We start from the raw sequence: 25,087 nt of genomic DNA, 5'->3' as shown, positions 1-25,087 counted from the left end.
AGCCACCCTTCCATCAGTCAGTACCAGACAAGCATGTAGGTTACTCTACTGCATAAAAATGACAATTTGCAAGTGAGTCACCTACGAACGTTGCAGCACTAAAATGTAATTCTAATTGACATAGACATGTTCAAAAATATAGGCCGTCTATTGCCATGCAATGGTAGCGCTGTCATAAGCTTGATCTCTTGCAGTGCAAACACTTGCCTGGAAAAGTTGACACTCAGCAACTATAGGGTTTAATAAATTTGCCATCAAAAAGGTTGCATTAGAATAAACAGAATAAATAGAATAAACTCCACATCCAAGAGGAAAACAATAAGCCAGCTAGCAACTCCAGATAAATTTGCAAGAGTATGAATGTTTATTTAGCTGTAAACTAATCACCCAACGGTAGGCTATGCACATTTGCAAGCAATGCGTGTGTGGTCAGATCTATCTGTTTCCTAGCTAGCTTGCTTCACTTCCCAGTAGACAGAACTGACTTTTGTAAATATTATCCATAGTGTCCGGCATGCTGCTGGCACAGATCGTGCTTAGAAGTCTGAAATATGGTCAAACTAGCAAGTGCTGCACTAGGAAAATATTCTCAATCCCCTGCTGAATGAACATTGCCCACAATTCATTAAGAAGCTCAAGCTAGCAACATCAAATCAACTCTAACAACAGACCCACCAGTGGTTTCAAATCTGCAAATCATCAGCTGTCGCAGACAGACACACAGACAGGAGCCAATATTAATAACCTTTAAGACATGCATTTGTCAGCTAAATTACATGTTTATTCTGTATCACTCATCTCTCATTTGTGAGTCTTGTTTGTATTCAGAGGGATATAGCTAGATTGTGTTGCTGTAGTCGTGGATGGATCAGAGGGACAGATCGGCCTAGTGCATGTTCTGTGTCATAATTACCTGGATAAATCTTACCTGCAATTTCTTAACAATGCTGCTGTACTTAGAATTTGTAAAAACCTTCATTTGTATCACTTCACAGTGATCCAAATGACAAATTCATCATACATTGAGATATATATTTTTTTAAAGTAACATTTTATTAGTCTGGCTTTAAACCTTTATTTTTTTACTCAGAGAGAAACGTCACTCACAATTTCTGGATTCTATACATCACTGACTGAGCTCTATGGGAGTACATTGGTAGAGTAAAGAGTGTACTCACTGGGAAAGTGGGCGGGCACCATGACAAAGTCGTCTGTGTCACAGGAGGAGTTCTTACTGCTGCAGCCCCCTCCAGACGAGTCCTTGAGGAAGCCAGGGGAATCCTGGGTAGGAGAAGCGAGTGTCTTAGTACGGACCTGCTGGACCTCAGCCAGGGACTGCTGCAGAGAGAGAAAGGAGAGAGAAAGAGAGAGGTAGGCAGGAACGATGACCACAGCACCGACTCTGAACTACCCACACCGTCTATGTTTCAAACAATCAACCATCCACCATATACAGTATCACTGATAACAGACTATAATCACAAGGGTGTCATCAAATTTCACAGGCAGCAGCACGTTACACTACAGATTAGACAAAAAGCCCTATACCTGCCAGACAACACAAGACTGAACATAAACTTTGACAGTATATACCGTATTTTATACCATCTATTGCATCTTGCCTATGCTGCTCTGTCATTGCTCACCCATATATTTATATATTATTCCATTCCTTTACTTAGATTTGTGTGTATTAGGTAGTTGGTAGGGAATTGTTAGATGACTTGTTAAGATATTGCTGCACTGTCAGAACTAGAAGCACAAGCATTTCGCTACACTCACAATAATCTGCTAACTATGTGTATGTGACCAAAGGCAATTTGATTTGATCAACAGTAGCTCTAACCTAGTATGTTTCAGTTAACAACTGTTGGGCAATAACAGTCTATTCTGCCTATGGGTCATTAAGTCAGACAGCTGGGCCTTATCACACAGAGGTGAACACATCATCAGTGATAATACTGAGGCCCCACGGATGAGTTACTACGGTCACCTCTGAATCACGCTGCTTACAAGATGCTTTAAACAAACACATGGTATATACACTGTATAGCATGCACACAATCATGTATATATTGATGCACACACACTCACCGGTGGGGAGGCCAGGTGTGAGGTGGAAGAGCTGCTACAGGAGCTGGCTGAAGCGGAGCTGGGAAAGCACGTCATGGTCACAGTTGCTGTATGAAAGAAAAATATCAATATCAATTCTCAAAGTAATAAATCAGACTGTCCTCTTGATATGATAGATAGGCCAATTAAGTCAAACCCATCAAAAATCACTAAGAAAACAAGTGAAAATCAATATTGGCATGGTTTGGAGGTTTCAGTTAGGGATGGGAAGATGGATGAATAAGGACTATTAGTCACTTTTCTTCATGGACGAGCTTGCCTCCAGGAAGGGGTGACGGAAGAACTCCTCTACAATGAGAAGAGAAAAAGATTGAAAGTGAGGAACATGCTAGGGATTCCCTATCAATTTGAAACATCTCTTAAATAATGAGCGTGGCCCCACTGACCAAAGTCCATGCGGTCCGTGTGGTTTCGCTGCAGAAGACCCAGCAGCAGAAGCCTCAGGGGACAGGAGGTCTCTCTGGGGATACTGGGAGGGGAAACACACAAGTCACCATTAATGCGTGATGGTACTTTACACTTCATTCCTGCTGTAACAACTGATCAGGGGCATGTTTTGCAATTTGCCAAAAATGGTTAATTTTACAATTGTGGTAGTGAAAGCTGCTAAAAGCAGTATGTGAGAGTATGATAATCAAAAGTAATTTGTAACACAGGCAATGATGAAATGTGATCTCCCACAACATTAGTACATTAAAATGGAAGCTACATTCAATAAACAATCTCCTGTTAAAGAATAAATCAAGGAAATCTGAACCCTCGGTCTCTAAAAACAGACAGTTCGTGAACACTTACTTGGGGCTGAGGTTCTTGTTTTTCTCATAAAATAGCCGGAGGTCCTGGGGACTGCTAGCCTACGGGTACACACACACACATCAAATCAAAGTTGAATGGTCATGTACACAGATTTGCAGGTGTTATAGCAGGTGCAGTGAAATGCTTATGTTACTAGCTCCGAATGTGCAATAGAACGTCTCGCAAATACAATACAATTTTTTTATATACAGACAGAACAAATCACTTGAATGTTTGCATGCACACAAATTATTTTCAGAGTGGAAAGATCTAAAGTGGAAACAGTCAGTTGACCTTTAAAAATCCTGTCTGGACAGTTTGGCATTACTTGTATGTAGTTCACTCTCAGAGACAAGACACCTCTATGGTTTCCCTAAATTAGACTGTCATGTTTTGACCTACCTGTGAGCCTTAGGAAAGGCTGGATAAATAGTATTGTTGAGATAAGACGGTTTGTTTAGAAAAGTCAGTCTGTTTGGACAAGTCTCTGAGAGAAAACCAAAACAGATTGCTTCCATACCAGTCTGAAATATTGAAGTGCAGGCAAAGCACGTGTGTGCAAAAGGCTGAGGTACAATGAGTGTGTGCAAATGGCTGAGGTACAATGAGTGTGTGCAAATGGCTGAGGTACAATGAGTGTGTGCAAATGGCTGAGGTACAATGAGTGTGTGCAAATGGCTGAGGTACAATGAGTGTCTACAAAAGGCTGAGGTACAATGAGTGTATACAAAAGGCTGAGGTACAATGAGTGTCTACAAAAGGCTGAGGTACAATGAGTGTCTACAAAAGGCTGAGGTACAATGAGTGTATACAAAAGGCTGAGGTACAATGAGTGTGTGCAAATGGCTGGGGAACGACGGCTGGCTAGTGGTCAGTTTGTTCATATGGGCAGAATATAGGGTTTGAATAAATACAAATGTGCTGCATTCGTTGCCTTTCCTTGAAATAGAATAACCTAAATATAACAGGGTTGGGCAAATAACTTGACAAATTTAATCCATAAGCATACATTAATGGGTAAACTCATTTAAAACCCGTCTGAAGGTTCATATATTTGTTCACGTATGTCTTAAAAATACATTTGTTCATATGGGCAGAATATTGTATAAAATATATATATTTTTTTATAAACTGCAATCGTTGTCTTCCTTTTAGACACAGAAAATAAATCAAGGTTGGGGGAATAATGTGAAATCGATAAATCGATATTAATATATGAATATATTTAAAACTTTCACATATAAAGAGAAGTTATTTCAAGCGTGTAATTAATTTACTTTCAAATTGCTTCATGGAATCTAATTATCAATATAATAAAACTAGGCCTATGATAATTCCTTGATATTTGCTTCCCACCCCTTATGGCCCATCAGCGGGACAAGTCTAGCTGAGTCTATAAGAAGGTGCGTTATTAACAGCAGCACCGCTTTATCAAACGTTCATATTGATATTTTAGGCTGAGCGATGAAAACAGTTTTCATGGGCACACAAATCCAAAATGATTGCAAATTCAAATGCTTCTTCCTGAAAGCGTCACCTAACTTGTGTATGGTTCTTCAATAGGCTATGACAAAGTTAATGGACTTGCCTGTTGGATGTGCATTAGGTACCCGTTTAGTCAGGCCTAGTGATATTGTCAACCATCCTGGATCATTTCCTCCTGATCCAGGAAATACTTCACAGTGACAAACAGCTGTTGTGATCTAGCATACGATGCAAAAACACTGTGTCCAGAACATGTTGGGGCGGCAGCGTAGCCTAGTGGTTAGAGCGTTAGACTAGTAACCGGAAGGTTGTGAGTTCAAACCCCCGAGCTGACAAGGTACAAATCTGTCGTTCTGCCCCTGAACAGGCAGTTAACCCACTGTTCCCAGGCCGTCATTGAAAATAAGAATATGTTCTTAACTGACTTGCCTGGTTAAATAAAGGTTAAAAAAATGTTGAGGACTCATTCGCTGTGCGAGGGAAGTTGTGATCCGCGTGAGATCCAACCCAATACCCATACATTCATGTTGATTATCTGCTATTGTCTACAGATTTACAGTAGTGTACATTTTAAATACCAGGGTCTTAAATATTTAACAGAGAAACCACCAGGGTCTTAAATATTTAACAGAGAAACCACCAGGGTCTTAAATATTTAACAGAGAAACCACCAGGGTCTTAAAGATTTAACAGAGAAACCACCAGGGACTAAAAGATTTAACAGAGAAACCACCAGGGTCTTAAATATTTAACAGAGAAGGCATCAAGGCAATGAGTTAATGTTTTCATATGTTTCTGTGCATGGGATTAGACACCGAGGTCGGCTACTTTGCGTGACTGTGTAGGATAGCCTAGGCTGTTGTAGGAACACCTAAAGGTATTTCCTTTCTATTATCCAGGACATTTAATGACAACAAGTTAGTAGCCTAGTGGGCTTCTAAATACATTATTTGGTGCTTTTGAATGACGTAAATTATGATAATGATGATGGTAACAGACGGACTCTGGTCCCTTTATTCATAAACTATTGTTACCTCGTGTCTCTGAAATCACATTTCTAATGTCATGTAACAGTCTTGAAAGGACCAAATGTGGTTGGCCTTTAACCAGATGTAATATTTTCATAAAAACAGAAGCCTATGCTACAAAGTATAACATTCTGACCATATGAATTCATTTTAGGCCATAGCCTAAAGAACAGCTACATGATTGAATGAAAAGCAGCAAACAGACAACATTGAGTCATTTATTGAAGAATGTGAAACAAACAGAAACAGGCAATATGCTACGGTGGGGGGGGGGGGTCTGTTTCTCTCTCTCCCTCTCTGAATGACCCGTTTCTGCATTGAGTGGATTAATTTTAAACACCCTCTCCTTGAGTTGGGTATATCTGTGTATGATTGAGTCTTATATCGTTAGGACTATGGTGCTCACCTGAAACGGGGCTTTCCCTGTCAGACACTGGAACAAAATGGTTCCTATGCTCCACAGGTCAGCCTTGGCATCATAGTTCTGAGACATGATGACTTCAGGTGCCTGGCGGATACAGGAAAACATTTCAGAGTTGCACACATCAAACATTGTACCTTATGGCAGATAAAACATTAAAATAAATACAAATGCTGTATTTAACTAGGTAAGTCAATTAAAAACAAATTCTTATTTACAATGACGGCCTACCCCGGCCAAACCCAGATGACGCTGGGCCAATTGTGCGCCGCCCTGTGGGACTCCCAATCACGGCCGGATGTGAGGCTGTTTGAGGGTGTGTAAGGAACTAGAAGTGCTCACCATGTACATAGGGGACCCACACAGAGTAGCAGCCATCATGTTGTTCTGAAGGTACCGTGCAAACCCAAAGTCAGCTGGAGAGAGGAATAGGAGAGAGAGGGATAGAAGGGGGAAAGATGATTCAGCAATAAACCGGTTGGTTGTTTAGCAACAAAACCGATGCGAACACAACTATGGTGTAAAACAGACAGGGCTGGCTTAGATTGCTGATAACATATAAACTATACATCTTCTCCAAATGTTTATTGCAACAAATACATTTGTACAACGAGCACTTGTCTCTCAAATACACTGTTACAGTTGTTGATTAGCTAGCAATTTTTTGTAATATTAGCATTTACAAGAAATCAGTCAAAACACCTCTACTGAACTATATGAAATTGTTTTAAGGTCATACCAAGGATCATTTAGCTATTTGATTTTAAGTGTTGAGGCCCCTTGAAGTATCAAAATAAATATGATTTTGTAGGCCTTACTGCTATTAGCCCATACAACACACATTGAATAACAGATTCACTGCATGGAACAACAGGTAGTCCTTACTGCTATTAGCCCATACAAACGCATGGAACAACAGATAGTGCCATTCATTTTTCAATTGGTACCGGGGACCTTAGGACAAGTCTTGTGAGACCTGTGGGCGTCCTAAAGCAACATCTACGCGTTCTTGAGAGTCTCATCTTACCATAGAGGGGTATTAGTGTGTAGGCCAAACCGTTCGACGCTACAGACTATTTTGTGTGAAGAACCATTTTTGGGATGTCTTATGGTCTGACAAACACTGCTCTAGGCTCTGTCACCTTTCACCACAGATGCAGAACTGCAACATAGGCAGATGCCTGACTGATTTTTATGGGGATTTAGTTTAATGCTAATTAGATTTGTGGGGGTGCGTACATCGACCTTTGGGGGCTAAAAAGGCTAACATTCAAGATCAATGGGCACTGAGAAATATCCACACAAAAATAAATTAGCAAGTTTCAAAAGAAGTATCAGGATTATAGCAGTCTGTTGTGAAGCATGCTTCAGTCTTCACAAAGCCAATCAATTCTGTCTGCAGGATACATGGGCTTGAGAAGGATTAATATGAGTAAGGACTAACGATGTATACAATTCCTCTCTTCAGTCTTCAGCCCTGCACTCACTCATTCTTCACAGCTATAAGCTTGAACACGTCTCTATCATTTATATGATGCATTACTGAGCATGTGCACACACACCCCCCTACCTATCTTGATGCAGGTGTTGGTAGAGTGGGACTTGCGTCCTGCGGGGTAGGAGAGCAGAATGTTCTGTGGTTTGAGGTCTCTGTGAATGATCCCCTTGGCCTGCAGCACCCTCATGGCCCCGGCTATCTGCTGCAGGAACACTCGGATAGTGTCCTCACTCAGGGTGCCCTTGGCTAGGGGTGGGACAGGACAGACTGACATTAAGGGAAAATAAAATACTCCACCTTATTTGACTATCAAAAGTATGTAAATGATGTTATTTTTCAATACTGAACTTTCTTTTTGGTGCCATTTGACTGTCGTGTGGTTAGCCTTGCTTCACAGACCATAACAAGCATGTTCATTTCACTTCCAAATGTAACGGCAAAAAGAGGCCCAGACGAGGCATCGTCTCTCATTCCACCTTCCTCGGGCTCTCACCCCACTGACCTCTCTCACCAATCACTTCCCTGGCCCAGAGATGGTGTCATAATCCCTCCCTCCCCCTCAGTCGTCTGTGGAAGTCAGACAGCGTGCCCCCCTTGCAATCCTAACAGAAACACCAGACCTGTTCCTGTTCCCCAGCAGCCTATCAAAACACAGCTTCCCTGTAGCCTGGGACTGGAGTCTAAATAAACAAGCAGCCTAGGGAGGGCCTAAACTTCCTGTGCTAAATTCAGAGGCCTGGTTGCTTCATCCCACACCCTCATTACCCACCATTACATTATCCCAGCTTTAATTTTCACTTTGCCAACATACTCTAATACTCTGCCTTGATGCTCTAGGTGACTTTCAATATACCCAGCTTTTTCCACACACAAGCTGGTTCCATTTCATTGAGTGCTCTGAAACCTTCCCCCATTTCATTTAGTGCTCTGAAATCTTCCCCCATTTCACTGAGTGCTCTGAAACCTTCCCCCACTGAATTTGTCACACTATGTGCTACAGAGGCCCAACTGAAGGAAAGCAAGCAATTCTAATGAGAGCTTCTCTGGGCTTTTGACAGATTAAATAGTCCACTTACAGTGTAGATAATCCGCCAGGTCCCCACCATTGCAGTACTAGAGAAAGATGGAGAGATGAAAGGGAATGACATTAGGAGACATACAATCAGCAGAGAGCAACACACACAGAGGTTGAATTGCTGAAGAAACATTAAGGCTTTAAATGCCTGACATTACCCTCAATCAAATTACACTTTTTAGCAAATATACAAAGTTTTAGTCAGGGACAGCCCTAATGGGGATAGATACATAATACTCCTCACTAAGGAGGTGTGTGTGAGAGAGAGAGGGGTGGCGGCTAACTGAATGACACTGATGGTGCAGCATTAATATGAACGAAGCCTGGTCATTGGGTGGGGTACGTTTGGACAACAGGAGGTCTTTTGACTCCTTTGTATAACCCTGAACAGGTTTTGTCTTGTGTCACTTCACTCTGTAAGACATACAAGTTCCCTTTTAACAAGAAAGCTAGAGACACGATTCTGGACACGATTCGTCAGGACCTCCAACAGCCGAAGCTAAGTAGTAACATTAACATGATGCCTTCTAATTGCAGCCGCTGTGCTCGCCTTACGGCGAGGATAGCTGTACTGCAAGCCCAGCTTCAGACGCAATCGTTAGGCAAGGGTAATTTCAGTGTAGGAAAGGATGAAACAGCGTCTGTGCCACCAGTAAGTACAGATAGTAGTATAAATCCCCTGGCACAGTCCCCGCAGCCGGACAACTTTCTCACGGTTTCTGGTAGGAAATGCTGTAGGAACGCTCAACCGGTGTCGCTCATTCAGCAGACAGAAACTTTCAACCGGTTCTCCCCATTAAGCAGCGGGTCGGTGTCAGAGGCCGAGTCTTCTCTGGTCTCTACTCCTCCCGTTACGGGGTCTGAGACGCCGAAGCTTCCCACCATTAGCTCTGACAAATTGAAAACTCTAGTCATTGGCGACTCCATTACCCGCAGTATTAGACTTAAAGCGAATCATCCAGCGATCATACACTGTTTACCCGGGGGCAGGGCTACCGACGTTAAGGCTAATCTGAAGATGGTGCTGGCTAAAGCTAAAACTGGCGAGTGTAGAGAGTATAGAGATATTGTTATCCACGTCGGCACCAACGATGTTAGGATGAAACAGTCAGAGATCACCAAGCGCAACATAGCTTCTGCGTGCATATCAGCTAGAAAGATGTGTCGGCATCGAGTAATTGTCTCTGGCCCCCTCCCAGTTAGGGGGTGATGAGCTCTACAGCAGAGTCTCACAACTCAATCGCTGGTTGAAAACTGTTTTCTGCCCCTCCCAAAAGATAGAATTTGTAGATAATTGGCCCTCTTTCTGGGACTCGCCCACAAACAGGACCAAGCCTGACCTGCTGAGGAGTGACGGACTCCATCCTAGCTGGAGGGGTGCTCTCATCTTATCTGCCAACATAGACAGGGCTCTAACTCCTCTAGCTCCACAATGAAATAGGGTGCAGGCCAGGCAGCAGGCTATTAGCCAGCCTGCCAGCATAGTGGAGTCTGCCACTAGCATAGTTAGTGTAGTCAGCTTAGCTATCACCATTGAGACCGTGTCTGTGCCTCGACCTGGGTTGGGCAAAACTAAACATGGCGGTGTTCGCCTTAGCAATCTCACTAGGATAAAGACCACCTCCATTCCTGTCATTACTGAAAGAGATCATGATACCTCACATCTCAAAATAGGGCTACTTAATGTTAGATCCCTTACTTCAAAGGCAATTATAGTCAATGAACTAATCACTGATCATAATCTTGATGTGATTGGCCTGACTGAAACATGGCTTAAGCCTGATGAATTTACTGTGTTAAATGAGGCCTCACCTCCTGGCTACACTAGTGACCATATCCCCGTGCATCCCGCAAAGGCGGAGGTGTTGCTAACATTTACGATAGCAAATTTCAATTTACAAAAAAGAAAATGACGTTTTCGTCTTTTGAGCTTCTAGTCATGAAATCTATGCAGCCTACTCAATCACTTTTTATAGCTACTGTTTACAGGCCTCCTGGGCCATATACAGCGTTTCTCACTGAGTTCCCTGAATTCCTATCAGACCTTGTAGTCATTGCAGATAATATTCTAATCTTTGGTGACTTTAATATTCACATGGAAAAGTCCACAGACCCACTCCAAAAGGCTTTTGGAGCCATCATCGACTCAGTGGGTTTTGTCCAACATGTCTCTGGACCCACTCACTCTCACAGTCATACGCTGGACCTAGTTTTGTCCCATGGAATAAATGTTGTGGATCTTAATGTTTTTCCTCATAATCCTGGACTATCAGACCACCATTTTATTACGTTTGCAATTGCAACAAATAATCTGCTCAGACCCCAACCAAGGAACATCAAAAGTCGTGCTATAAATTCACAGACAACACAAAGATTCCTTGATGCCCTTCCAGACTCCCTCTGCCTACCCAAGGACGCCAGAGGACAAAAATCCGTTAACCACCTAACTGAGGATCTCAATTTAACCTTGCGCAATACCCTAGATGCAGTTGCACCCCTAAAAACTAAAAAATGTCTCATAAGAAACTAGCTCCATGGTACACAGAAAATACCCGAGCTCTGAAGCAAGCTTCCAGAAAATTGGAACGGAAATGGCGCCACACCAAACTGGAAGTCTTCCGACTAGCTTGGAAGGATGGTACCGTGCAGTACCGAAGAGCCCTTACTGCTGCTCGATCGTCCTATTTTTCTAACTTAATTGAGGAAAATAAGAACAATCCGAAATTCCTTTTTGATACTGTGGCAAAGCTAACTAAAAAGCAGCATTCCCCAAGAGAGGATGACTTGCACTTTAGCAGTGATAAATTCATGAACTTCTTTGAGGAAAAGATTATGATTATTAGAAAGCAAATTACGGACTCCTCTTTAAACCTGCGTATTCCTCCAAACCTCAGTTGTCCTGAGTCTGCACAACTCTGCCAGGACCTAGGATCAAGAGAGACGCTCAAGTGTTTTAGTACTATATCTCTTGACACAATGATGAAAATAATCATGGCCTCTAAACCTTCAAGCTGTATACTGGACCCTATTCCAACTAAACTACTGAAAGAGCTGCTTCCTGTGCTTGGCCCTCCTATGTTGAACATAATAAACGGCTCTCTATCCACTGGATGTGTACCAAACTCACTAAAAGTGGCAGTAATAAAGCCTCTCTTGAAAAAGCCAAACCTTGACCCAGAAAATATAAAAAACTATCGGCCTATATCAAATCTTCCATTCCTCTCAAAGATTTTAGAGAAGGCTGTTGCGCAGCAACTCACTGCCTTCCTGAAGACAAACAATGTATACGAAATGCTTCAGTCTGGTTTTAGACCCCATCATAGCACTGAGACGGCACTTGTGAAGGTGGTAAATGACATTTTGATGGCATCGGACCGAGGCTCTGCATCTGTCCTCGTGCTCCTAGACCTTAGTGCTGCTTTTGATACCATCGATCACCACATTCTTTTGGAGAGATTGGAAACCCAAATTGGTCTACACGGACATGTTCTGGCCTGGTTTAGGTCTTATCTGTCGGAAAGATATCAGTTTGTCTCTGTGAATGGTTTGTCCTCTGACAAATCAACTGTACATTTCGGTGTTCCTCAAGGTTCTGTTTTAGGACCACTATTGTTTTCACTATATATTTTACCTCTTGGGGATGTTATTCGAAAACATAATGTAAACTTTCACTGCTATGCGGATGACACACAGCTGTACATTTCAATGAAACACGGTGAAGCACCAAAATTGCCCTCGCTAGAAGCATGTGTTTCAGACATAAGGAAGTGGATGGCTGCAAACTTTCTACTATTAAACTCGGACAAAACAGAGATGCTTGTTCTAGGTCCCAAGAAACAAAGAGATCTTCTGTTGAATCTGACAATTAATCTTAATGGTTGTACAGTCGTCTCAAATAAAACTGTGAAGGACCTCGGCGTTACTCTGGACCCTGATCTCTCTTTTGAAGAACATATCAAGACCATTTCGAGGACAGCTTTTTTCCATCTACGTAACATTGCAAAAATCAGAAACTTTCTGTCCAAAAATGATGCAGAAAAATTAATCCATGCTTTTGTCACTTCTAGGTTAGACTACTGCAATGCTCTATTTTCCGGCTACCCGGATAAAGCACTAAATAAACTTCAGTTAGTGCTAAATACGGCTGCTAGAATCCTGACTAGAACCAAAAAATTTGATCATATTACTCCAGTGCTAGCCTCTCTACACTGGCTTCCTGTCAAAGCAAGGGCTGATTTCAAGGTTTTACTGCTAACCTACAAAGCATTACATGGGCTTGCTCCTACCTACCTCTCTGATTTGGTCCTGCCGTACATACCTATACGTACGCTACGGTCACAAGACGCAGGCCTCCTAATTGTCCCTAGAATTTCTAAGCAAACAGCTGGAGGCAGGGCTTTCTCCTATAGAGCTCCATTTTTATGGAACGGTCTGCCTACCCATGTCAGAGACGCAAACTCGGTCTCAACCTTTAAGTCTTTACTGAAGACTCATCTCTTCAGTGGGTCATATGATTGAGTGTAGTCTGGCCCAGGAGTGGGAAGGTGAACGGAAAGGCTCTGGAGCAACGAACCGCCCTTGCTGTCTCTGCCTGGCCGGTTCCCCTTTTTCCACTGGGATTCTCTGCCTCTAACCCTGTTACGGGGGCTGAGTCACTGGCTTGCTGGGGCTCTCTCGTGCCGTCCCTGGGGGTGCGTCACCTGGGTGGGTTGATTCACTGTTGTGGTCGGCCTGTCTGGGTTTCCCCCCCCCCTTGGGTTGTACCGTGTCGGAGATCTTTGTGGGCTATACTCGGCCTTGTCTCAGGACGGTAAGTTGGTGGTTGTAGATTTCCCTCTAGTGGTGTGGGGGCTGTGCTTTGGCAAAGTGGGTGGGGTTATATCCTTCCTGTTTGGCCCTGTCCGGGGGTGTCCTCGGATGGGGCCACAGTGTCTCCTGACCCCTCCTGTCTCAGCCTCCAGTATTTATGCTGCAGTAGTTTATGTGTCGGGGGCTAGGGTCAGTTTGTTTATCTGGAGTACTTCTCCTGTCCTATTCGGTGTCCTGTGTAAATCTAAGTGTGCGTTCTCTAATTCTCTCCTTCTCTCCTTCTTTCTCTCTCTCGGAGGACCTGAGCCCTAGAACCATGCCCCAGGACTACCTGACATGATGACTCCTTGCTGTCCCCAGTCCACCTGGCCATGCTGCTGCTCCAGTTTCAACTGGCCTGGGCCCTAGGACCATGTCCCAGGACTACCTGACATGAGGACTCCTTGCTGTCCCCAGTCCACCTGGCCATGCTCCTGCTCCAGTTTCAACTGTTCTGCCTTACTATTATTCAACCATGCTGGTCATTTATGAACATTTGAACATCTTGGCCACGTTCTGTTATAATCTCCACCCGGCACAGCCAGAAGAGGACTGGCCACCCCACATATGCTCTCTCTAATTCTCTCTTTCTTTCTCTCTCTCGGAGGACCTGAGCCCTAGGACCGTGCCCCAGGACTACCTGACATGATGGCTCCTTGCTGTCCCCAGTCCACCTGACTGTGCTGCTGCTCCAGTTTCAACTGTTCTGCCTTATTATTATTTGACCATGCTGGTCATTTATGAACATTTGAACATCTTGGTCATTTTCTGTTATAATCTCTACCCGGCACAGCCAGAAGAGGACTGGCCACCCCACATAGCCCGGTTCCTCTCTAGGTTTCTTCCTAGGTTTTGGCCTTTCTAGGGAGTTTTTCCTAGCCACCGTGCTTTTACACCTGCATTGTTTGCTGTTTGGGGTTTTAGGCTGGGTTTCTGTACAGCACTTTGAGATATCAGCTGATGTACGAAGGGCTATATAAATAAATTTGATTTGATTTGATTTGAAGTTGAGTTCAGCAGGAATTGGGTCTTTTATTTTGTTAAGCTACTGAGGTGTTTAGTCAAAACCCTCATAGATGGAGGGCGGTTAAGTTGACATGACCCAATGGAAACCACGAAACCTACTAGCCTACAGTGGCAAGAAAAGGTATGTTAACATTTTTGGATTGACCTGGATTTCTGCATAAATTGGTCATAAAAATAAAATCTTAATCTAAGTCACAACCATAGACAAACACAGTGTGCTTATACAAATAACATACAAATGATTGTATTTTTCTTGTCTATATTGAATACATCATTTAAACATTCACAGTATAGGTTGTAAAAAGTATGTGAACCCCTAGGCTAATGACATCTCCAAAAGCTCATTGGAGTCAGTAGTCAGCTAACTTGGAGTCCAATCAATGAGACAAGATTGGAGATGTTGGTTAGAGCTGCCCTGCTCTATAAAAAAAACCTCACAAAACTTGAGTTTGCTATTCTCAAGAAGCATTACATGATGTGAACCATGCCTTGAACAAAAGAGATTAAGATTAAGAATTGTTGACTTGCATAAAGCTGGAAAGGGTTACAAAAGTATCCAAAAGCCTTGATATTCATCAGTCCACAGTAAAACAAATTGTCTTTAAATGGAGAAAGTTCAGCACTGTTGCTACTCTCCCTAGGAGTGGCCGTCCTGCAAAGATGACTGCAAGAGCACAGCGCAGAATGCTAAATGAGGTTAAGAAGAATCCTAGTGTCAGCTAAAGAAATCTCTGGAACATGCTAACATCTCTGTTGACGAGTCTACGATACGTAAAACACGAAACAAGAATAGTGTTCATGAGAGGACACTACGGATGAAGCCACTGCTGTCCAAAAAACAAAACAACGCTGCACGTCTGAAGTTAGCAAAATAACTCTGGATGTTCTACAGCGCTACTGGCAAAATATTATTTGACAGATTACACTAAAGTTGAGTTGTTTGGAAGGAACACACAACACTATGTGTGGAGAAAAATGAGGCACAGCACAACAACTTCACCCCGACTGTAAAGTATGGTGGAGGGAGCATCATGGGTTGGGTCTGCTTTGCTGCCTCAGGGCCTGGACAGCTGCTATCATCAACAGAAAAATGACTTCCCATGTTTATCAATACATTTTGCAGGGGAATGTGAGGCTGTCTGCCTACCAATTGAAGCTCAACAGAAGTTGGGTGATGCAACAGGACAACGACCCAAAACACAGAATGGCTTCAACAGAAGAAAATACACCTTCACCTCATCCCGATTTGAGATGCTGTGGCTTGACCTCAAGAGAGCGGTTCACACCAGATATCCCAAGAATATTGCTGAATTTAAACAGTTTTGTAAAGAGGAATGGTCCAAAATTCCTCCTGACCGTTGTGCAGGTCTGATCCACAACTACAGACAACGTTTGGTTGAGGTTATTGCTGCCAAAAGGAAGGTCAACCAGTTATTAAATTCAAGGGTTCACATATTTTTCTCACCCTGCACTGTGAATGTTTACACAGTGTGTTCATTAAAGACATGAAAACGTATCATTGTTTGTGTGTTATTAGTTTAAGCAGACTGTTTGTCTATTGCTGTGACTTAGATGAAGATCAGATCAAATTTTATGACCAATTTATGCAGAAATCCAGGTAATTCTAAATTCCCTTTTTCCCCCAGAAATCCATGTTGGAGGATTCTTGTTTTCCTGCATATACCAACCCTCCTGATTCCTCCAACTGGGATTTTGGGAAACCAGGGAGTTATAGAAAGTTTCCCGAATTGTTCAACCCTAAGCCTAACCGAACACAATAGCTGTCCTGAGGTCTGATTGTAATTTGATTAGGCACAACCGAGGGCTCTGTAGCTTTTTCCCCCCTTCTTTATACAGAAATTAATTCTCTCCCCCAATGCACATGTTTCCTGCGAGGCGAAGGACCTAGCTCATTACAGTCTCAGTAAGGGTCGAGTTAGAGCAGGAGTGCTTGTGTCGAACCTCCGACCAAAACAAGGGCCAAAGACAAAAATGACAACACCAGAAGCTTACCTCCATGACCAGGTACACAGAACTGGCCGTTTCCTAGAGAGAGACAAACACACACAAGTCAGGGTGGGTGCAGAGGACAAAAAGGAAAGAGCAATACATCCAGGTGTTGGAGGTTTTCGCATGTCAACACTTTGGCCACTTGGAACAATTGGATCTGTGACAATGTGTTATGGAGCAGGAGTTGATGAAGGCACATACCTACTTGTGCTCTGTGACTTAAGTAAAAAGTAATTGCTTCACTGGAGTAGGTAGGGTAAATTAAGAAGGATGACTTCTAAACAGGAACATTTTTAGAGAAGAATATGTAATCAAAAAAATGTATGTTAGTCAAATTAAAGTCTACCTCTCTGGAACTTATGTTACATATTCTTTGACATAATCCACTACAATGACTACTGGCTTTTTAAGTTGTTTGAGCTCAAACCAAAGATAGAGGCAACGGCACATCACTACACTAAGTCTCTGGGCCATCCATGCTGAGCTAACAGTATGGTCCGTGTTTGCCTGGGGGTCACAGAGGTTAATGCAGAACAGGAGTGGGGAAGAGTTCAGAGGTCCCCCTGTTGTGACAGATAAAGTGTGAACCATGCTAAAGCGATTATCTGAGTCATCGTGCTCATTCAGCTAAAGGTGGAGAGGATCAACATCTAGCAAGCTAACCTCTACAGGGTTCTCCAGTACTGCTGCCTTCAGCACAAGTAGCACACCGATCGAACTGAGCTCATCATAGAACATATTGGGAGCAAGAATTAACCTGACTAATTAAAATTCAGAAGCATCATGAATGTGCCACAGAGCCATATGAATATGGGGGCTGCCTGCATGACACACAAACAGGAAAGTTCCATTTAGAAACTGATAGGCTCGTCTTCTCCCATAGCAACAGTTGGCATGTCAAGAGTATAATGGATTATAAAGCACTGTAATAAAAAATTACTGTATGCAGTGTCTGAGCGTTCATTTCAGAGAGTCATCTGCATTAAAGCTAATTGGGTTTTTGTGGGGGGACAGCTTGACTTGGTTGACAAAGGCAATATTGGACCACCAGGGAGGTTCACTGTTAAAGAGATGGTACAAGTCTATTGTCTGAGACCAAAACAAATGATCTTCCAAAGCACAAACAAACAATTAGAGTTGTACGCCATATTACGCCCACCTCAGTAGCTTGTAGGGCTGTGACGATACCAGTATCAGAATATATTAAAGCAAGAAGCAGACCAAACTCGGTGGTCCTTTAAAAACCTGCTGTATGTCAAATATTGTGTGCTACATAGCTTGGGAAATACATAAAATGTGACCCTGGATGACAACATAATGTTTGTTTCCAACATTAGGGCTGTTTTCCTAAAGAAGTTAAATCAGCCTGTTTTGTTTCCTTGCCACGATACTAACGAGTATCACGATACTGGTATCGTCCAGGCCCTAGTAGCTTGGCTGCTCTTTGACACTGAAAACAGATGGGCATTACTGAGCCCTGGCAACCATTTCTTTCTCTCTACGTTTTACCAACAGCTTGTCAACCATGGCACATGCCTTATGAAAACAAGACAGTGCAGCACACTTCAAAAAGCACTTCACATAGAAACAGATGACCCTGCTCTTTCTCTATATCTCGGTCTCTTTCGACAGCCAATCAGAGCTAGAGTACTGGCTGATCTCAGAGTTAACTACTGCTGAGTCAAAGCTTCTGAAGTTGTTTTTTTTGGCCAGATAGCAGCCAGCCATCTGGTTTCCATTGTACTTTGCCAGGCAGGCAGGGACAGAGATACAGTATGTCTGCCCAAGGTGGTTTTGGCTTACCGACATGCTAACATATCCTGTTTATGACAACCAGCATACAATAGAAAATGATGCATACAGCGCTCCTCCCCAATGCTACGTGCCAAGAGGAGTGTAAGGCCTACATGCCAGCCAGGTGTTAGCACATGCCAACACAGGAGCATAACACAGGGCATGGCTTTTCTTCTCCACACACCACACCACTCACATGTAGCAAAGAGCCCAGTGAACTGCAGCACATATCATGCAGGGATGCACAGAACTGTGTTTACCTCACAGGTCAAACATACATGTATGTTTGCCCAGTGGCCTAGATCAGACTAGCCTCGAAAATTACCAGACTGTAAGCTTCCGAGATTTCTGGATGGTTTTACGAGGTTAACTGCAGCAAAGGTAAATACAAAAACCTATCGTATAGAAATACTGTAGCATGAAATACAGTATTTAGATAGCTAGCAATCCCAAAAACTTTAGCTGACACGGGCTCATTGACTGACATAAGAGTAAAACTGTTGATACACAACCAAATTTCGAATTGCAACTTGTGTTCTCGTCACTTCCTGTTGAACGCAGAACTAAGGAGAGCTCGGTTTGTTGTTTTGGAAAAGTTTGTAGTATAGGAACAAATTGAAAGGCTATTGAAAAAATTAGGAAACTAGATTGAATCAAATGTTATTAGTCACATGCGCCAAAAACAACCTTACAGTGAAATGCTTACGTTTCCTGTTTGCTTATGGCAGACCCCAGCTCATTGAATGCGGTCTTAGTGCCAGCATCAATCTGTGGTGGTATGTAGACAGCTACGAAAAATACAGATGAAAACTCTAGGTAGATAGTGTGGTCTACAGCTTATCATAAGATACTCTACCTCATGCGAGCAAAACCTCGACACTTCCTTAGATATCTAGCACCAGCTGTTGTTTACATATACCAGACGCCGCGGTTCTATCCTGCCAATACAGTGTATAACCAGCCAGCTGTATGTTGATATTGTTGTCGTTCCGCCACGACTCTGTGAAGCCTAAGAAATGTTTTTAATGTCCCGTTGGTAGGTTAAATATCCTTGTAGGTCGGCGATTCCCCCCCCAATGATGCATGCATGCAACTAGTAGAACGGAAGGCAGTGGCGGTTTGCTCGATCGCCTATGAATTCTCAGAAGGCAGCCTAACCTCTGTCGTCTTTTTCTCCAGCTTCTCTTCATGCAAAGACAGGGATTTGGGCCTGTTCCTGGGAAAGCAGTATGTCCTTCACATCGGGCTCGTTAAAGAAAAAAAAGCATCTGCCAGTTTGCGGTGAGTAATCGCTGTTCTGATGTAAATTTTGTAAATTTAGTGTGGGAGAGGTGTAAAAATAATTTTTACCGATCAATAATGGCAACCCTCCTGGCATTGACAACTGAACGCTCAGCTAAGAAAAGCCAACTGCCATTAACTCCTGAGGTGCTGACCTGTTGCACCCTCTACAACCACTGATTAGTATTTGACCCTGCTGGTCATCTATGAACGTTTGAACATCTTGAAGATGTACTCTTAGAATATCTGCACGGCACAGCGAAAAGGGGACTGTCAACCCCTCAGAGCCTGGTTCATCACGCGGTTTCTTCCTAGCCACTGTGCTTCAACATCTGCATTGCTTGCTGTTTGGGGTTTTAGGCTGGGTTTCTGTATAAGCACTGTGAAATCTGCTGATGTAAATAAGGACTTTATAAAGCAAAGTGATTTAGGTAGCAGTGGTTCAATTACAATCCTTACGATCCCCAGTTTTACGTGACTCCATAGGAAAACAAATAAAACGCATCATATATCTGAGAACACAGTTTGCATGGCTGCCTAGGCTGCGGCTCAGAGGACAGGTGTAAACATGGCAGGCTGCTGTATTGGCTTAGCACTGTGACAACACAAACCTCTGACTACTGGAACACGCCTGTATGAGATCATCTTCAATCATCGCCACTTAGAGCCATATGGTTTCATAGTGGGACCACAGAAAGATGGCTACCAACACCCTTCAGTGGGATGTGACATTCCAGTTTCTGGAACCATTTACCACCTGACCGTGACCTTGTTATTGCTTGAGGCGGAAAGGATCGTCAAATGAGCTAACGTGTCTTAAAATTAGCACAGATCAAGCTACACTGGGTCGGGCCAATTTGTGTTGTAAGATGTGGATATTTTGAAGCTGCTCCAGTATTCATGATTGTCAATGTTTTCATGTGTAGGAAGACTATGAATATTACAAATGTAGATCATTGACAAAACGTTTTTTATAATAATATTGTAATGAAACAGGCAGGGAGCAGGCACTTTAACCTTCTAGCCCGAAGTCCAGCGCGCTATCGACTGTGCCCCAAAAGCATGCTCAAGCGGCAGAGTCTAAATGCTCAAGCGGCAGAGTCTAAATGCTCAAGCGGCAGAGTCTAAATGCTCAAGCGGCAGAGTCTAAATGCTCAAGCGGCAGAGTCTAAATGCTCAAGCGGCAGAGTCTAAATGCTCAAGCGGCAGAGTCTAAATGCTCAAGCGGCAGAGTCTAAATGCTCAAGCGGCAGAGTCTAAATGCTCAAGCGGCAGAGTCTAAATGCTCAAGCGGCAGAGTCGATATCCGCGATTATAAACCCAGGGTCGTTACAATATAAACAGGCCTATGATCAAACTTTGGTCACAATCAGCAAGTGATGTAACAAAGATTAAATGAACAGAAGTGGGTAAAATGAGAATTTCATCCAACACGCACCAATGCTCTACTTGGCTGATATGACAACTGGGACATGGAAGAACAACATGACACGCTTTAAACTTAGTGTAAACAGAAGTTCAAACTCCATAGTAGAAGTCTTGCCCCGTCCACACATTTCTTCAAAATGTATTTGGCTTAATAATACATACCTGAAAGTCATGTAATGCAACAATGTTTTCATGTTTTAGTTCCTGGGGAAAATAAACAGGAAATGTTAGTTCTTTGCAAATAAAAACTCCATTTGAGTAAACATATGGAAATGATTGAATATACTACTTCAAAATAAAACTGGTTGCCTTACCTTGAGAATTTTGATCTCTTTCCCCAAAAGGGTCTGAGACTTTGCCAAGTTCTTCTTGTTTATGCATTTCACGGCCACCTCCCAGTCGTGTTTCTAAAGACAGACAAACAAGAATGATGAATTATAATGCAGTTTGACTAGAGTTTTCTGAATGCCTGTAAGGCTGTTTAAAGAATGCTAATAGGTGAAATGCATTGAACATAAAATAATGAAAGTGGTATGGTAGCCTACTATATAGCGAAGGAATTAACCATGGACACAGGACTTAAATCCTTAGTTACCTACTAGCTATAAGAGGCATGGTGACAACATATAGAGGAATGTATAGCAGGCTTGGCTCCATTTTCCCATGGACCAGAATCCTCCCTCAGCATTAAGTGTGTTGGACAGACATGTCTCAGCATGCCTTTGTGGTCAATACTTACATTTGGTCTTTTGGAATAGCATTTTTTCCCCCCTCTTTATCATTTCACATCTTCATCTCGATTTGAACACCCTACCCACCCACTTCAACATAAAATTCGAATTCTAGCCTAGATGTTAGACCATCACAACAAACCCACCGACCAAACTGTTAAAGAAAAATACTAATGTATGTTCATAATACACTTGTAATAAATTATCATCATGAGACTCAAAAGATCACATTTCATCTGCAAATGGCTGTTGATATTTTTCATCAACCCAGACGATCACATCCTTCAGCTGCCAGGCCTCTCGATTTAAGGTCGTACTAAAACAACATGGAGCAAATTCTACAAACGTAGGAGAAACATGATGAACAATGCATACGGGAAGACTTCATTTGAATAATAGCTAAATTGATACAATCGTGTTAGATCTAGAAGAAATACATTAAAACACGTTTAAAAAAATGCCACATCTTCGCCTCACCTCTCTATTCCTGCCTTTGAACACCACCGCAAATGCACCGTGTCCTATCAAATCCTTCCTGCTAAACTCGAATTTCCCCACGGTTTCCATCGCTCCAGAACCTCAGGGTTTTATTTTGAGGTAAAATGAAAAGCGTTGCAGGGTTGCAGATCTCTCTCGGATGTCCCTTCCTCCTCCGTGAAGTCGGCACAGCTGGAAAGTTCACCTCGTCTTTCGATTGCCATTGGCTGCCTTCCTGAGAAAGAACGATTTTCTTCTTGCATGTTTAGCTAACGTATGGAAAGGAGTCTGCCCCCTTTCAACAATATACGAGTCCCATGTTTCTTTGTTATGGTAGTTAGCTAGCTAGCACAACTGACGCAGTGTTTACAAAGAGACTAACTCCATTGTAGACTGGCTAGGTAGCTGCTAGCTTAAATATCCACCTTAAAAACAGAAGCCTCGGTTTTGTTTGTATACGGAGGAAATCGTTGGCTCCACTGCAACCCGTTCAATAATGTGTTGTAATTTGTTCCAACGCAAGTTCACGATAATTAGGCAAGCGGCATCTCGTAATCATTTCAATGGGCATGAGTAATAGTTATTTTTTCTTTGCAGAGCAATCCTCGTATCAATGGTGGTCTCCAAAAAGCCTTCACATACTCTCCAAACCCCGAAATGTTGCGCAGGCGCACGAACTTAAAGCTTTATTTTAAAGAGAGGTGTCACATCGGTGTTCTGTTGTTGCCTACTCTACTGCATGTAACCACGTAAATACTATACCACCTCCTACACTATAGTGTACAACAGTATGAGCCATATCACCCAGTACACCTAGCGGTCAAACAGGTAAATGGTTCCAATCGTTTTTCCACCATTAATTTTTCTCATAAGGGATTATAGAAAAAAAGGGCTGTGTTTTGTGTAGGCTTTTCCTGGGGTGACGTTTTGATACATGTAAATCTCTCTAGGACAAGGTGACTTTTATCTATATTTACCTCCGAAAAATGAAACGCTAATTAGCTGCTAATGTGGCAATCAAGTCAAATTTTATTGGTCACATATTTAGCAGATGTTATTGCGGGTGAAGCGAAAATCCTTGTGTTCCTAGCTCCAACAGTACAGTAATATCTAACAATTCACAACAATACACACAAATCGCAAAATAAGAATTTGTTCTTAATTGACTTGCCTAGTTAAATAAAGGTAAATTAAAAATAAAAAGTCAAATAATGGAATTTATAAATATTAGAATGAGCAATATCGAAGTGTCATTGACTAAAATACAGTAGAATGGAATACAGTATATACATATGAAATGAGTAAAGCAGTATGTAAACATTATTAAAGTGACTAGTGTTCCATTATTGAAGTGACCAGTGATTCCATGCCTATGTATATAGGACAGCAGCCTCTAAGGTGCAGGGTTGAGTAACCCTGTTTTTCAGTATTTATTTCCCATATTTGATGCACCTGTACTGACCTTGCCTTCTGGATGATAGCGGGGTGAACAGGCCGTGGCTCGGGTGGTTGATGTCCTTTATGATCTTTTTGGCCTTCCTGTGACATCGGTTGCTATAGGTGTCCTGGAGGGCAGGCAGTGTGCCCCCGGTGATGCGTTGGGCAGAGTGCACCACCCTCTGGAAAGCCCTGCGGTTGTGGGTGGTGCAGTTGCAGTTCCAGGCGGTGATGCAGCCCGACAGGATGCTCTCAATTGTGCATCTGTAAAAGTTTGTAGGGTCTTAAGGGCCAAGCCAAATTTCTTCAGCCTGAGGTTGAAGAGGCACTCTTGCGCCACACTGTCTATGGGGGTGGTCCATTGCAGATCGTCAGTGATGTGTATGCCGAGGAACTTGAAGCTTTCCACCTTCTCCGCTTTTTCCTGAAGTCCAGCATCAACTCCTTCGTTTTGTTGACGTTGAAGGAGAGGTTTTTTTTCCTGGCAACACTCCGCCAGGGCCCTCAACTCGTCATTGTTGGTAATCAGGCCTACTATGGTTGTGTCGTCTGCAAACTTGATGATTGAGTTGGAGGCATGTGTGGCCAAGCAGTCATGTGGAGCCCCTGTGTTGAGGATCTGTGAAGTAGAGGTGTTGTTCCCTACCTTCAACACTTGGGGGCAGACCGTCAAGAAGTCCAGGACCCAGTTGCACAGGGCAGGGTTCAGACCCAGGGCCCCGAGCTTGATGATGAGCTTGGAGGGTACTATGGTGTTGAAGGCTGAGCTATAGTGAATGAACAGCATTTTTACATAGGTATTTCTCTTGTCCAGGTGGGATAGGGCAGTGTGCAGTGCGATGGTGATTGCATCGTCTGTGGATCTATTGGGGCGGTAAGCACATTTAAATGGTTCTAAGGTGTCAGGTAAGGTAGAGGTGATATGATCCTTAATTAACTAGCCTATCAAAGCACTTCATGGTGACAGAAGTGTGTGCTACGGGGTGAATATGTAAATGATTGTCATTTAGTTATTAAAGTACTACGAATGCCATGATGATCTGGACGAGACTGCCCAATCGAGACAAAGGTAAGATTCTATGGATTAACTATCTAATGTTAGCTAAATGTAGTAATTAATAAATTGACTACATTTCAACTGCCTTGTGCAATTTTTAAATTGACACAATACCTGGTAGCAAAGGTGTCAACTAGAGATGACGTGCAGGAGCTTGCAGGTATTTGTAGTTTTCCATGGTTTTTCAAATCAAATCAAAGATGTCTACGTTGATGCTAATTAGCATTTTAGAATCTGAGAGTAAATATAGCCGAATATATTGATAAAAGTCACCTTGTCATAGAGAGATTTAAATGGGTATCAAAAGGTCATGCCAATGTAACCCTACACAAAACACAGCCCTTATTTTAAACATTTCTATAATCCTCTATGGGAAAAGAATTAATGGTGGAAAAATGATTGGAACCATTTCCCTGTTTGACCGGTAGGTTTTATAGGTATTATGAAACCTCCACTGTGGGGCGGGGCTATAGTTCACCTAGTCCTAGCCAATACCAGTAGTTAGACTACAATAAGCTGTTGTCTTTGATAGCAGAACTGATGTCGAGTCTTATTATGGGTCT

At 42.7% G+C, this 25,087-nt stretch overlaps 1 protein-coding gene across 10 annotated transcripts in view; it reads right to left on the bottom strand.

Annotated features, from left to right (window-relative positions):
• The window catches only part of LOC124049022 (serine/threonine-protein kinase ULK1-like), a 36,861-nt gene extending 14,063 nt beyond the window's left edge, over positions 1–22,798 (bottom strand). For 4 of the 10 annotated variants that reach the window (XM_046370302.1, XM_046370304.1, XM_046370305.1 and 1 more), the window contains exons 1-13: positions 22,031–22,797; positions 21,137–21,229; positions 20,985–21,026; positions 16,323–16,355; positions 8,437–8,473; positions 7,433–7,606; positions 6,205–6,278; positions 5,848–5,949; positions 2,929–2,987; positions 2,520–2,602; positions 2,371–2,421; positions 2,095–2,180; positions 1,179–1,338 (exon numbers count right to left, since the gene is read on the bottom strand). In XM_046370302.1, the coding sequence (XP_046226258.1) occupies positions 1,179–1,338; positions 2,095–2,180; positions 2,371–2,421; positions 2,520–2,602; positions 2,929–2,987; positions 5,848–5,949; positions 6,205–6,278; positions 7,433–7,606; positions 8,437–8,473; positions 16,323–16,355; positions 20,985–21,026; positions 21,137–21,229; positions 22,031–22,120 (1,084 nt within the window). In that variant the 5' untranslated portion in view covers positions 22,121–22,797. Of the gene's footprint in view, positions 1–1,178; positions 1,339–2,094; positions 2,181–2,370; positions 2,422–2,519; positions 2,603–2,928; positions 2,988–5,847; positions 5,950–6,204; positions 6,279–7,432; positions 7,607–8,436; positions 8,474–16,322; positions 16,356–20,984; positions 21,027–21,136; positions 21,230–22,030 lie in introns of all 10 variants that reach the window. The other 6 variants (XR_006841342.1, XR_006841343.1, XM_046370307.1 and 3 more) reach the window with 4 other exon arrangements.
• Between the last annotated feature and the right edge of the window lie 2,289 nt (positions 22,799–25,087).

This window comes from Oncorhynchus gorbuscha, linkage group LG11, assembly GCF_021184085.1.
Source record: "Oncorhynchus gorbuscha isolate QuinsamMale2020 ecotype Even-year linkage group LG11, OgorEven_v1.0, whole genome shotgun sequence".
Taxonomy (NCBI): Eukaryota; Metazoa; Chordata; class Actinopteri; order Salmoniformes; family Salmonidae; genus Oncorhynchus; species Oncorhynchus gorbuscha.
This window is presented reverse-complemented; position numbering and strand designations above follow the sequence as displayed.